General features: G+C 38.5%; 1 protein-coding gene across 6 annotated transcripts in view; it reads right to left on the bottom strand.

Annotated features, from left to right (window-relative positions):
• Window positions 1-14611, bottom strand: part of Zranb3 (zinc finger RANBP2-type containing 3) — a 160012-nt gene that overhangs the window by 138027 nt on the left and 7374 nt on the right. For 4 of the 6 annotated variants that reach the window (XM_035445406.1, XM_035445410.1, XM_027417752.2 and 1 more), the window contains exon 2: window positions 13170-13337. In XM_035445406.1, the coding sequence (XP_035301297.1) occupies window positions 13170-13330 (161 nt within the window). In that variant the 5' untranslated portion in view covers window positions 13331-13337. Of the gene's footprint in view, window positions 1-13169; window positions 13338-14611 lie in introns of those variants that run through there. The other 2 variants (XM_035445411.1, XM_035445408.1) reach the window with 2 other exon arrangements.

The following is a 14611-nucleotide window of genomic DNA, read 5'->3' as shown; positions in this document are numbered from 1 at the left end:
TATTATTATGCATGTCAGTAACAAGGAAAAAGGAAGATGGATTCAAATCTAAGATATATCTTTTGTGAACTTATGAGTCCTTAAAACATACTATCCCAAGAGTTACAAATTGAAAGTTGGGGCTGGAGAGATGGCTTAGTGGTTAAGAGCACTGGCTGCTCTTCCAGTGGCCCTGAGTTCAGTTCCCAGCAACCACAAAGTAACACACAGCCATCTATAGTAGGATCTGATGCCCTCTTTTAGAATAAAGGTATACGTGCAGATAGAGCACTCATAGATAAAATAAATAAATCTTTTAAAAAAAAAATGAAAGTTAGGTCTGGAAAGACGGCTCAATGGTTAAGAGCACTGACTGCTCTTTCCAGACGGACCTGGGCTCAATTCCCAGCACCCTCATGGCAGCTCACTACTATCTATAATTCCAAGATCTAACACTCTCACATAGACATACATGCTGGCAAAACACCAATGCACGTAAAATAAAAATAAATTATTAAAAACGAAATTGAAAGTTATAATAAATTTTCTATAATTAAATCTCTTTGGCCTTTAGTTTCTTAAAGGTAAAAGAGAGTTAGTAATAAGTATCTGTCTACCTGAAAGGGTGGTAGCCTTCTACAGCACTGGTTCTCAACCTGCCTAATGCTGTGACTCTTTAATACAGTTCCTCTTGTTGTGGTGACCCCCAATAATAACATTATTTTCATTGCTACTTCATAACTGTAATTTTGCTGTTGTGAATCATAATGTAAATATCTGACATGAAACCTGAGGGGGTTGCAACCCACAAGTTGAGAACCACTGTTCTAGATCATAACAAGTAGCATTACCAATGAGTATATACATGATGGGGTGGAAGTGTCTAACATATTATAATTTCATTTGAAAATTAATTTCCCTTCCCTTAACTAATTCATTCGTATGTACTAAGGAAGTAGTATCGTTCAATATTACTAGTAGACTTAGTTTCCTATTGTGGTAAAATATACCTAAAACCTACTATTCAATCACTTTAAGTTTGCAGTTCCATGTCATTACCCACATCTACTTTACTGTGGAATTAGTGTTACAATCCATCCATTAAACCTTTTGTTTTAACTCTTGGGGGCTTCTCCTTCTCTTGCTCCAGGTAAACATTTATTTTCTGCCTGTGCGAATGTCACTATGCTATGTAACTTACTAAGAGAAATCCTATTTGTCTTTCATCTGTACATTAAGTATCAAACAGTCCAGTAGCATCACATTTGGTAATGACAACTTATCCTCACCCCAAATATGTGCATACAAACAGTATCAAAAAAGAAACTTGTGGTTGGTAAAGGACATTCATTTGCAGGTCAATTTTATGGTGCACAAGGGATTCAATACTCTATAAGTAGTAAGTAGCACTAGTTCATAAAACTCGGGTAATATAATATTATGTTTTTTCAAGATTGTAATATCCTTAAAAAAAAAAAAAAAAAGAGCTGAGTAGTCATGTACACCTTTAATCCCGGCACTCAGGAGGCAGAGGCAGGCAAATCTCTCCTAGTTCAATCCCAGCCTGGTCTACACAGTGAGTTCCAGGACAGCCGAGGCTACACAGAGAAGCCCTGCCTCAAAAAAAACAAATAAAAAATAAAAGAAAGAAAAAACAAAGTAATACAAAAATACACACTCCTTTTTTTTTTAAATAATATTGCATCATTTTGGTAACTACAAGATCACACACAGTATCTTCATATTTGTCTTAGTAGTATCAAGGCCAGATTCTGGTACTAGCTCCACACACATGGCAGTCTTTCTGCTGCCACCCACCCCAGCAATATGTCCCAGAGCAATGGACCCTTTTCTCAGAGTTCCTGACCTCACAACACAAAAACATCCCCTCTTATAAATGAAACTCATTCACCTGAGAGGAAAGTAACACTTTACAGAGCTACTGGAGGATGCTAAAATCTAGAAAAGTTACTATAGGCCCATCTAAGTTTCAGTAAAGAATATGAATTCACTAGATTCTGCCATGTTTGACCATATTATGAGCCTGAACCTATTAGAATAGATGTTGATATATAGTTTTGAGAAATCCCAGGGTTTTTTTTAGTAGGGGAAGACCTCATGAGGCCTCACCTGCTCCCCCACCATGCAAGGATCTATAGGAAATAAATGGTTGCTGAGGGGGAAGGACATTTTTTTCAGTGGTACATGGAAGCACTGATAAATTCCTATAAATAATCCTTCATCCATGATCCCAAAAGAAACCCCAAGTAAATTCACTGGGACACACACACATAGACACAGACATGAAAGCAGAAGGGGCTGGTTGGAAAGAGAAAGGAGATCAGCAGAAGTGGAAAACACATAAGAGAGGGAAATTGGGGCAAATATGATCAGAATACTAATAACCTTTCTTTAAAAAAAAAAATCTATGGCTTGGGAATACAGACCTGGCTCAGCAGTTTAAAGCACTTACTGTTCTTTATAAGGACTTGGGTTCCATTCCCAGTACCTACGGTGGCTCACAACCATCCATAACTCCAGTTTCAGGGAATCTGAAGGCCTTCACTTCCACAGGCACCAGGCATGCATGTTGTACACATACAAACATGCAGGCAAACAGCCATACACATAAAGTAGAAATAAATAAATAAATATTTAAGAAATGAATTTTAGTTTAATCACACATTTGCTAACACGGCAAAGTATCACACATTCAGGGGTCAGGAGCTTTTGTTTTGTTTTGTTTTGTTTTTTTGTTTTTTGAGACAGGGTTTCTCTGTGTAGCTTTGGAGCCTATCCTGGCACTCGCTCTGGAGACCAGGCTGGCCTCAAACTCACAGAGTTCCACCTACCTCTGCCTCCCGAGTGCTGGGATTAAAGGTGTGCGCCACCAACACCAGGCTCCCATCAGGAGCTTTTTGCTCTAAGTTACAAATCTTAAAATAAAAGAGGAAAGAGGCTTTATTCATGATGCCAGCAACGACCACAGACTCAGAACCAAGATGCAAGTTCAAAGACCTTGCCTTGGTCTCAAAACACACCACCAAAATGCTCCTATTCACACATTATAACCCTTAGCAGGACACTGGCAGACTTCTGTCTAAACCTTTGAGAAGATAGGAAATTCAGCATTTTTCTTCTACAAAGACATGTACCTGTGTGCCTCTCTCTCTCTCTCTCTCTCTCTCTCTCTCTCTCTCTCTCTCTCTGTGTGTGTGTGTGTGTGTATGTGTGTGAGAGAGACAGACAGACAGACACACACACACAGAGGAAGAGAGAGAAAGAGAACGTCTTGGCATATGTCTTTCACAGCACTCAGGAGGTAGAGGCAAGAGGATCTCAGTGAGTTCAAGACCAGTCTAGTCTGCATAGTGAGTTCCAGGACAGCCAAGGCTACATAGAAAGACCTTGCCTTACAACAGCAACAACCCCCCCACACACACACACACTCCCATCCTTTTGTGGTGTTGAGGATCCATTCAACTATTCAATCTCATTGATGTAAGTTTTCCATTATGTAACATACCACAACTATTCCTTACTTTCTGCTAATGGACAGTTTAGGTAGCTAATGAACAGTACCTCTATGAACAATTTTTTTGTACCCATAAACTCAGAGAGATGAATTACTGTATTTCAGAACATACTAGCTGATGTACAGTAGAAATAGTCAAACTACTCCCATGGTAGTTTCCCTTTCTAAGCACAGTGTAACATAGCTATGCTTTCGCATCTTTACAGGAAGGATAGTTCTATATCTCTATATATAGACATTTGAGCCATTAGCATGAGTGCGTGGTTTTCTAATTTTCCTTTTATATGTATTTTCAACAACAACAACAAAAACTATGTTCAATATAATTTAATATTATTCCTTAAATTTTTAGGCCACAGAATTAAAGAAGGCTATTTCCAAAAAGAAGTTTAAAGAAAATCTAATGAAGGAGATTTAAAAACAGTATTAAGTTCATCTATTAAAAAAATAGAATTAAGCTGGGTTGTAGTGGCACATTCTCTTAGTCCCAGCACTTTCGAGATAGAGGCAGATGGATCTCTGTGAGTTTGAGGCCAGCCTGGTCTACAAAGTGAGTTCTAGGACAGGCTCCAAAGCTACGCAGAGAAACCCTGTCTCAAAAAACCAAAAAAAGAAAGAAAGGAAGGAAGGAAAAGAAAAAAGTTATCATGGAGCGATAAACTTTTTGTTTTCAAGACAGAGTTTCCCTGTGTAGCCTTGGCTGTCCTGGTACTTGCTCTGTACACCACCCGGCTTTAAACTCACAGAGATCTGTCAGCCTTTGCCTCCCAAGTGCTGGGATTGGTGCCTCCCAAGGCCACCACTGCCTGGGAAGAGATGAAGATTTGGTTAAAAATTTTGTCATGAATTTACACATAAAGAAGCATTTGCCTCTATAACTAAAGAGAGATAAAGCAGTGGTACGGAAACTCAGGGAACTTCTGGAAAAGTTGATAAACAAGTGAAATGTCAGTAGACAGGTCATAGATAAACACACACAACTGGAATGAAGTTCAGTCCAGCCTCCTGGTACCTGCTGTGCCCAGTGCAGCTACAAGGCAGAACCAAACGGAAAACTGGAGAGATCTGGGAGCAGTGGATGGTCCGGGGAGAGACTACACCTAGCACAGTAGATTAACCTCCAAAAAGAAAGGACAAGTGGGGTCCCAGTTAGCACATCCTATAGAATCTAAAACCTTACAGATCAAGTACCTAGAGCAGAAAAATGAGTTGAAAGTCTTGCAGAACAGATAGATGAATACAAAGTCAGAATCTTAACCAATAATCTCTGCAGGACTCAGCATTTTCAATCATTCATGTACTTAAATATGTATTACTTAAATATATATTGTGGATGACCTTAATTATAACATAATTGATACATTGTCTAGAGGCACAATTGGGAAATTAGAAAATGACTGATTAACGAGTATTAACAAACCAGACTTTGTTAACACTGGTCTTCATTCAGCAAAATGTGAAGTGTGTCTTAGTTTATTTTTCCTGGAAAATGGTGGGTGTGACGAACTTAAACATTGGCTGTACAGGCAACTGAATCACAGCTTCCTATAATCTCAGGATTTTGGAAATCAAGGCAGTAGGATTAGAGTTTAAGGTCATCCACAACTACTTAGCAAGTTTGGGGCCATCCTGAGCTACATAATACAGTGCTTCAAGCAACAGACAAAAATAAATAAGATGCAATTTACGCCGGGTATTGGTGGCGCACGCCTTTATTCCCAGCACTCGGGAGGCAGAGGCAGGCCAATCTCTGTGAGTTTGAGACCAGCCTGGTCTACAAGAGCTAGTTCCAGGACAGCCTCCAAAGCCAAAGAGAAACCCTCTCTCGAAAAACCAAAAAGAAAAAATGATGCAATTTACAGAAATAATGAAAATGTTAAGCAATAGCAAATCAAGAGAGAGGAATAAGGATTACCACCAAAGCAAACTATGCTCTGGACTGCCAAAATGGGAAGTTAGAAACACTGATCACTATGGAGGAAAAGCTGGGGAGCTAGCGTCTTATTTTTCTATTGCTATGAACAGACACCATGACCAAAGTTATAAAAGAAAGCATTTAATTGGGGGCTTCCTTATAGTTTCAGAGGGTTAAACCATGATCATCATTGGGAAGCATGATGGCACAGAGGCATGGCACTGGGACAGTAGCTGAGAGTTTACATCTGATTTATAAGCATAAAGTATGCAGAGAGAGAGAGACAGAGAGAGCGATACATAGTGGGTCTGGCATGAATCCTCAAATTCCACCCCCAGTGACACACCTCCAGCAATGCCACATATCCCAATTCTTTCTAAACAGTCTACCTACTGGAAGCCCAGTCTTCAAAAATAGTAGCCTATGGAGGCTATTCTTGTTCAAAGCACTGCATACACTAAACAAAAATGAATTTAAAAAAACACTGTAGTGAAAGAAGTCGGAGCAGGGTTGCCAAATTTAGGAGAAGAGTTGATTACAAACAGGTGTAATGAGGTTGATGGGCATATTCTGTGCTTACAAAACCTAGCAGAACCTTAAAAGTACACACATAAAACCTGAGCATTTTATTAAGTTAAACCTTACCTAAATTTTAAGTCAAAAAAGCAAAAACATCTGGCATGATTTGGTAATCAAAATTCAGAATTATAAAAAGCTAGATGAAGTAGTGAACATATGAGAGCCTGGCATTTGGGAGGCAGAGTTGGCAGGTCAGCAAGATACCCTGCCCTCAGTTACATAGAACGTTCAAGGCTAGCCTGACTATAGAAGATCATGTCTGAAGCAAACAAAAATCAAAATCACAACTCTAAGTGTCTCCAAAAATGAATTTTATATTTATGTTACATGGCTGACCTGGGAAAGTCCCAGGGTTAAGAACTCAGTTTTGCTAATCTTCATCATGAGAACTTTCTAATCACTGAGTTTTCTACACATTAAAATTCTTAATTACTGAGAAAATTTATGACACCAGAAAATACATTAGGCATCCTAATCAGTTTTCACTGTCAAGTTGATACATCTTTAAGTCACCTAAGAAAGGTTATGATTGAATGACTATCCGATCAGACTGGCCTGGGCCTGCTCACGTGTGTGTGTGTGAGTGTCTGTGTATGTCAGAGAGAGGAGAGAGAGAGAGAGAGAGAGAGAGAGAGAGAGAGAGAGAGAGAGAGAGAGAGAGGGCGGGGTGGATTATTAATTATGTAGGAGAGTCCAGCCAACTGTGGGTGATCTGGAAGTGTAATTCAAATAAACCTCTTCCTCCTGTAAATTGCTTTCGGTCAAACTGTTTTATCACAGCAACAGAAAGGAAACTAGAACATTAAAAAATAAAATATATAGAGCAACGAAAACCAAAATAGCTTTCAAGTATATAAAGAAAAATGCTCTAAATATATACAGAAATGAAGACAGAATTAAAACATGATACATCAAGCAAGATACAAGTGAGTTGAACTGGATATGCTAGGATTTAAAAATATACTGGTGAAATTAAGAGCAAAGTTCACAATGATCCTATTCTCTAATTATAGGAAAGGAAAGGACTGACTGTTCTTTGACATTAGTCAGTTAATCCCTGAGCTGGACACAGAAACCCAGCCAATCCTTAAACATTTCTTTTATGAAAGTCTCCATCATGCTTCCCAAAGCCTGGTATGATAGCAACTGTTCTGTATAGAGAATATTAAATAATACAGCTTTCCCATGTGAACAACAAAAACAAGTTGTTTTAGTCTTAGAAACATTAATAGTTTCTTTCTCAGGATAAGAGTAGCAAAAGGTAGTAAACTAGAGTGAAGGTAAGCATACACCAGGGTATGTGAAATGCACACAGAGGCACATCAACACACTTAGGTTTCTATATACATTGAAAGCAAAAACTAAAAATAAAAAAAAAGGTAGGAGATATAAGGGACACTGAAGAAAGGTCTAATACAGATGTAAACAGAGACCAAGGAGTAACACTGGGAGCTGGCCAGATGGCTAAGTGAGTAAAGTCACTTGCTGCCAACCCTGATGACCCTAGTTTGATCCCTGAGATGCCACAAAGTGGAGAGAACAGAAATCCCAAAAGTTGTCCTTTGACTTGGATAGTACACTGTTGCATGTGCATGCATACACATAAACAAAATAAATGAAAAATGATTCTTTAAAAAGATACTAGGGCTAGGCAGTGGTGGCACACGCCTTTAATCCCAGCACTCAGAAGGTAGAGGCAGGCAGATCTCAATGAGTTTAAAGGCAGCCTGGTCAACAAAGTAAGTTCCAGGACAGCGAGGGCTGTTACACAGAGAAACCCTGTCTCGAAAACTAAAAGGGAAAAAAAAAAAAAAAAAGGTAAAAAACTGTAAAATCTTTAATGAGAATGTATACTATCACCAAGTCAAGAAGTAGAACAAAGGAAACCATATCAACTAAAACTTCTGGATAGTGAGAAAACAGAAAAAAATTACAACAGAAAGACAATTTATAACAATGAAGTATCTTGATTTCCTAACAACAACTATAATAGTTGATATGGAAGACCTAGTCATTGTAGAGTACAGAAATTATGTGCTTGCGGGAAAAGATGCTGGAATTAAAGTCCTTGTGGGACTGTGAATGAACACTGGAATCACAAAGAACAGATTACTCCAAAGCCAGAGGGAAAAGAAAATCACCAGACAGACAAAATGTCTATCATCAAGCAATCAAAGGCTGCTGAGGATATGCAGGGTGTGGGAGATCTTCCCAACGTTAGTAGGAATATAATTAGAGCAGATATTATGGAAATGACTATGGAGGCTCCTCAAAGTACTAAAAGTACAGTCAGGCATCATGGCGCACATCTGTAATCCTTGTGCATAGGCAACAGAGCAGGAGGATCATGAGTTTGAGTGCAGCCATGGTCACATAGCAAGTTCCAGGCCAGCTTGGAATCCTCTCTCAAAATAAGTTAGTTAAATAAAACTCTACAGAACTAAAAATAGAATCCTCATATGATCCAGATCTATCACATCTGGGTACAGAACTAAAAGAGTCAAAGATAGCAGACAGGAAAGATACATGCACATTCAAATTTACTAAAACACTATCCACAATAGGCAAGTCACAGAATGAGCCCAAATACCCAGCAATGGATGAAACGGTAAATGAAATGTGGTCTATAAGCATAATGCAGTTTTATTAAACCATAAACACCAAAAATATGTAATTTGAAGGAAAATGGATGGAACTGGGAATTACCATGTTAAACAAAATTGGGAAAGACAAAGATCACATGACTTCTTTCACATTTAGAATCTACATGAAAAGTAGAAAGGAGACTGTTTGGAAAGAGGAAGGGTACCAAACTGGGGGCTAGGCCAGGCAGGTAAAGGTATTTGCCATGCAAACTTAGTGACCTGAGTTCAAGTCCTGGAACCTATATATAAAGGTGGAAGAAAAGAACCAATTTCACAAAGTTGTCCTCACACCCAGGCAATAGCACTTGTGCCCTTCTTAATATTTAAATAAAATAAATGTTAACATTAAAAATAGTCCAGAGATAGCCGGGCGGTGGTGGCATACGCCATTAGTCCCAGGACTTGGGAGGCAGAGGCAGGTGGATCTCTGTGAGTTCGAGACTAGCCTGCTCTACAAGAGCTGGTTCCAGGACAGCCTCCAAAGCCACAGAGAAACTTTGTCTCGAAAAACAAAAACAAACAAACAAAAATAGCCTGGAGAGATACCTCGGCAATTAGGAGTACTTCCTACTCTTGCAGAGGACCTGAATTCTGTTCCCTTCACTCAAGCAGCTAACAACTGTTTTTAACCCCAGCTCCAAGAAATCTGATACTCTCTTCTGGCCAACTGGGGCACCTGTTCACACAGACATGCAGGCATAAGCATAAATAAAAAATAATTAAAATTAAAATTGGCAGGGTAAAGAGATAGATGACTCAATGGGTAAGAGGACTTGCTCTACAAGCATGAAGACCTGAATTCAAATGCCTAGAACCTGCATAAAAGACCAAGAATGACTATGTATCTGTAAATTCAGAGCTGGTGGGGACAGAGACAGGAGGATTACTAGGACTTACTATCTTCCAGTCTAGCTCCAGGTTCAATAAGAGACAAGTTTCTCAAAGGACTATGAAAAACAGGATATCCAATATCCTTCTCTCACCTCCAGGCATACATAGGCATGTGTGTGGGTGCACGTGTACACACACACACACACACACACACACACACACAATTAAAAATAAATTAAAAATGAGTTTCCTAAAAGATGAATAGAATAAATGTACAACTGTGTTATAATACACCATATCCAGATAATACATATGACTTTTTAGATTTAAATTTAAATGAATTCAAGCTAGCCAAAATGTAAAGTGCACACTTGCCTTGCATTAGCTACATTTTTAGACCCCAATAACCATGGGTTGCTAAAATGGGTATTGATTGGAATTGTCTATGTACAGAACATTTCCATCCTGGCAGAACACTCCATTACACAGCACTCAACTAGAAAAAGGACCATGACTTATGACAGTGATATCAGTATATACCAGTGGGCTAAGACATAAGGCAGCCTTTACATTAGATTGAGAAAGATCAACTGAATATGCACAGGTAAAAGTAAATGAAAAAAAGTAATTGGATATTTACTTTGTACCAGGAATAGAATTACTCCAAGTGAACTGTAAGTCTAATTGACATGAAAAGTGAAAGCAAAAATATTTTAGAAGAAACTGCTGGCAAAAGCTTGTTCTTCCACTGAATCTGGGATTCCTATTGTGTCCTGCCTTGGACAAAGCTCCTAGTTGTCCAGGATTCAGGGGCAGGGTTTCTGCCATGAGTTCCCTGGTTCTCAGGTCTTTGGCATCATAGTAAAAGGTGTTACCCATTTTTCTGGCTCTCCAGGTAACAAGATAGCAAGTGCCATATTGTTTCTGTACAATTTGGGTTCCCTTATGTATGTTCTTATTCTCATTAATAAAACCATTCCTGCCAGGCGTTGGTGGCGCACACCTTTAATCCCAGCGCTCAGGAGGCAGAGGCAGGCAGATCTCTGTGAGTTCGAGGCCAGCCTGGTCTCCAAAGCGAGTGCCAGGATAGGCTCCAAAGCTACATAGAGAAACCCTGTCTCGAAATACCAAAAAAAAAAAAAAAAAAAAAAAATTCCTAAAACAAGGTAGGTGGCCTGAAGGCTATCCTCTTCATTTCTGGGCAGCAGGCATAGATTTCTAAAACAAACAAACAAAAAAAAATGTGCAAAAACTGCAAACCATAAAAATACTACTGGAAAAAAAAAACCTACTAAAAATGGTAGTAAAAATGGAGAATTTTAGATTCTGGAGAGATGGCTTAGTCAATGGGTAAAGGTGCTTGCCACCAAGCCTAGCAACCTGAGTTTGATCCCTGTGATCCATATGATAGAAGGAGAGAAACAACTCCAGCAAACTGTCCTTTGACACATGACCCATGACATGCACACACACAGAGAGAAAGAGAGAGACAGAGAGAGAGAGAGACAGAGAGAGAGAGAGAGATGAGTAAAGAGACATACAGCTGATACCAAGCCTGAGCCCTAAATTTGATGCCCAGGTTCCACATGGTGGAAGGAGAGAAAGAGATTCCCAGAAGGTATCCTGTGATCTCTACATGTGCACCATAGCACATATGCACCAGAAAATAGATAAATGTGATTTTCTTTTTAATAAAAATGGGGCTGGAGAGATAGCTCAGAGGTTAAGAGCACTGGCTGTTCTTTCAGAGGTCCTGATTTCAATTCCCAGCACCCACATGGTGGCTCCCAACCATCTATAATGAGATCTAGTGCCTTCTTCAGGCATGCAGGCATACACGCAGAGTACTCCCATACATTAAAAAGAAAAAAAAGCATAAATAAATAAAATTATAAAAAAAGTAAGAATTTAGCCGGGTGGTGGTCGGAGGCAGAGGCAGGCAATCTCTGTGAGTTCGAGACCAGCCTGGTCTACAAGAGCTACTTCCTGGACAGCTCCAAAGTCAAAGAGAAACCCTGCCTTGAAAAATCCAAAAGAAAAACCAAAAAAAAAAAAAAACTAAAAAAAAGAATTTATGCTGATCAGGAAGTAACATTAGGACAGTAGAGTGGGAAGCCACAGTGAGTACACCCACACACAATAAATAAATAAATAAATATAAATTTTAAAAATATAGGGAAAAGGTTCTGGCAGGCCTGAAATAGATCCTTTCTTCATGGCTCTCAGAAAACATCAACTTGGACAAAAGCTTGATTTTGGACTACTAACCTCTAGAAAGTGAGAGACAATACATTTTTTTGTTAAGTGCTTCAGTGGTGGTACATTTTTTTTTATAACCCAAACAAGCAAGTGGTATTTAGTAAAGCAGAGTATATGTACCTCTTATGATCCCAGCACTTGGGAAGCAGAGGCAGGCAGATCTGTGTGAGTATGAGGCCAGCCTGGTCTACAAGAGCAAGTTCCAGGACAGCCTCCAAAGCTACACAGAGAAACCCTGTCTTGAAAAAACGACAAAAAAAAAAAAAAAAAAAAAAAAAAAAGGAAAGAAAAGAAAAAAGAAAGGACAAGGAAAACAATGCGATGGTCTGATTTAACAGAGAAGATCACATAAATTGTTACAGTTCAAACACAAAACTCAAGTGTTCAGACACTTGATCCCACTTAGTGGTACGGCTCTGGGAGGTGATGGACCATGCTGAGGTAGGGCACAGCTGGAGAAAGTAGCTGCTGGGGGCAAGACTAAGGTTATCACGGAGCCCTACTTCCTTCTTAACCACTCAACAAGCTACCCCTTTATGCTCTCCCGCATCAGGATAGACAGTACCTTCCCAATTGTGAACCAAAATAAACTTCTCCCTCATTTTGTCAGCTATCCGTCACAGCAACAAGTGAAGGGGTAACCAATACAATGAAGTTTGAAAAGTAGCAAAAAAATGTAAGAAGTAATATAAACACCAAAAGGTTGTTATTTTAAACTAAAAAAATAAAATAAAATGTGATAGAGACGTGTGTGTGTGTGTGTGTGTGTGTGTGTGTGTGTGTGTGTGTGTGTGTGTTTGTGTGTGTGAAATGAACAGTATATATTCAAGAAAGCTATCAATATGAAATCCTGAGAGTACTTAGTAACTCAGATTTAAGATACCTGAAGCTGGATACAGTGGCGCACACCTTTAATGCCAGCACTCGGGAGGCAGAGGCAGACTTATCTGTGAGTTTCAGGCCATCCTGGTCTACTGAGCAAGTTCCAGGACAGCCTCCAAAGCTACAGAGAAACCCTGACTCAAAAAACAAAAACAAACAAACAAACAAAACCAACAACAAAATAAAATTAAATAAATAAAAATTTAAAAACAAGATACCAGAAGACCTGAGTTTGATTCCCCAGAACTCACATGGTGATTCTGGCAAGCTGACCTCAACAAGTGTACTCTGGCATACACATACAGCAAGTATAAATAAATCAAATGCATTTAAAACACAGCATTATTCAATGTATAACTACCTCAACTGTAAGTCAATTACAGATTATGGATAAAGTCTATTTCTTTCACTATAGAAAAATTTCACTATAAAAAATAAAAAAAAAATGAGATATTTGAAAAGAATGGATTAAGCAGAGTTTGGCTTTTTAGCAATTTTTTTTTTTTTTTTGTAATTTTTAGCATGTATTCTCAAAGTACTTTACCTGCCATCTCTTCTGAGGGCAAAAATGATACCATCTTTTTGGAAAGGAAGCAGCTTTTCTCTGAGCTTGTAAGGTAAAAAATCCAGCTGTATAGTTGATTCACTCGTTAAACAAGAAATCTGAGGTGCAGGAGCCTTCTTTTTGTTACCAGCTGTAGGCATGGTGAGCCTGAAAACAAGGAACCACAACAAACAAAAGGGTAAGGGAAGACATTATTAACCATACTGCAGAATCTCACAGGCATGCAATGACATCACTTACACCTAGCTCTAGAATACTAGCTACATATAGACTACTTAAATCATGTTCCCTGAGTATGCTGCTGAGAAAACTCAGGTAGCTGAGTCCAAAAATGCCTCTATTTCATTTTCAAACATAATATAGCCATACCCATTTCAAGCAAATAAATACAGACTGAAAAAAAAAATCATATGTCAACTGGATTTTTACAAAAATAGTAACATTCAAGCCTTTTGAATATTTTTTTTTCTATTATGGTGCTGTGAACTAAACCCAGGGTTGCAAATGCTAAAAAAAGTGCTCTACTACTGAGGTAAAATTCCAGATAATTTGTTTAGAAAAAAAAAATGAATGCATGTCTTAACGTGATTTAAAAATTATTTGGGAGAGATCACAAGAAACAAAGAAAGGAAAAAAAATTATTTGGGAAGATGGCTCAGTGGGTAAAAGTGCTTGCCCCACAAGCCTGAGGTTTCATCCCCAGGCCCCATGTAAAAAGGAAAAAAACGAGTATACAAATTTTTCCTTTGAACTTTGTGTATGACCCAACACATAAAATAAAACAATCAAAACAACAGTTATTGTCTAGGTAAATTTGAGGACATAAAGATTTAGTGGAATTTACTTTTAAATAATTCTTACAAAGTAAGACTTACACTGGGCATAGTAGTGGAAACACTCAGAGGGCCAGCCTGAACTATACACTGAGTTCCAGGCCAGCCAGAGCTATATGGTATAAACTTTTCTCAAATAGAGGGCAGAGGGAAATGATGTGCCAGTGAACACTGAAGGTCTAGAATGATAAAATTCAGAAAGGTAAAATTTTCAGACCATATAGCCAAAATACGGCAGAATCAAGGCAAAGGTGTAGGTCTTTCCTCTGTTCATCATTGCAAATATGCCACGGTGGTACATTCTGCTTTGTAGCTAAATCACAGTCAAAATATCTGTTTTTAATAGTCTGAATATTTGTCCTAAAGAGAACCATAATTAAAAATGCTTAACACCAAACTTCTTGAATTCTACGGTGCTGTGCATTAAGAAGTATGAGTCTCAGTGTACACATAGAATAGACTCTGCTGAACTCTGGCTATATAATAGAAAATATAGATGCTCTTTGAAAATTTTCTATAGGGAAGTACTTGGTATTAAGCTAAGATAGAACAGGGACTTGTTTTCTTAGATCTGGGGATTTAGAAGAA

This window comes from Cricetulus griseus, chromosome 5, assembly GCF_003668045.3.
Source record: "Cricetulus griseus strain 17A/GY chromosome 5, alternate assembly CriGri-PICRH-1.0, whole genome shotgun sequence".
NCBI classification, from domain to species: domain Eukaryota; kingdom Metazoa; phylum Chordata; class Mammalia; order Rodentia; family Cricetidae; genus Cricetulus; species Cricetulus griseus.
This window is presented reverse-complemented; position numbering and strand designations above follow the sequence as displayed.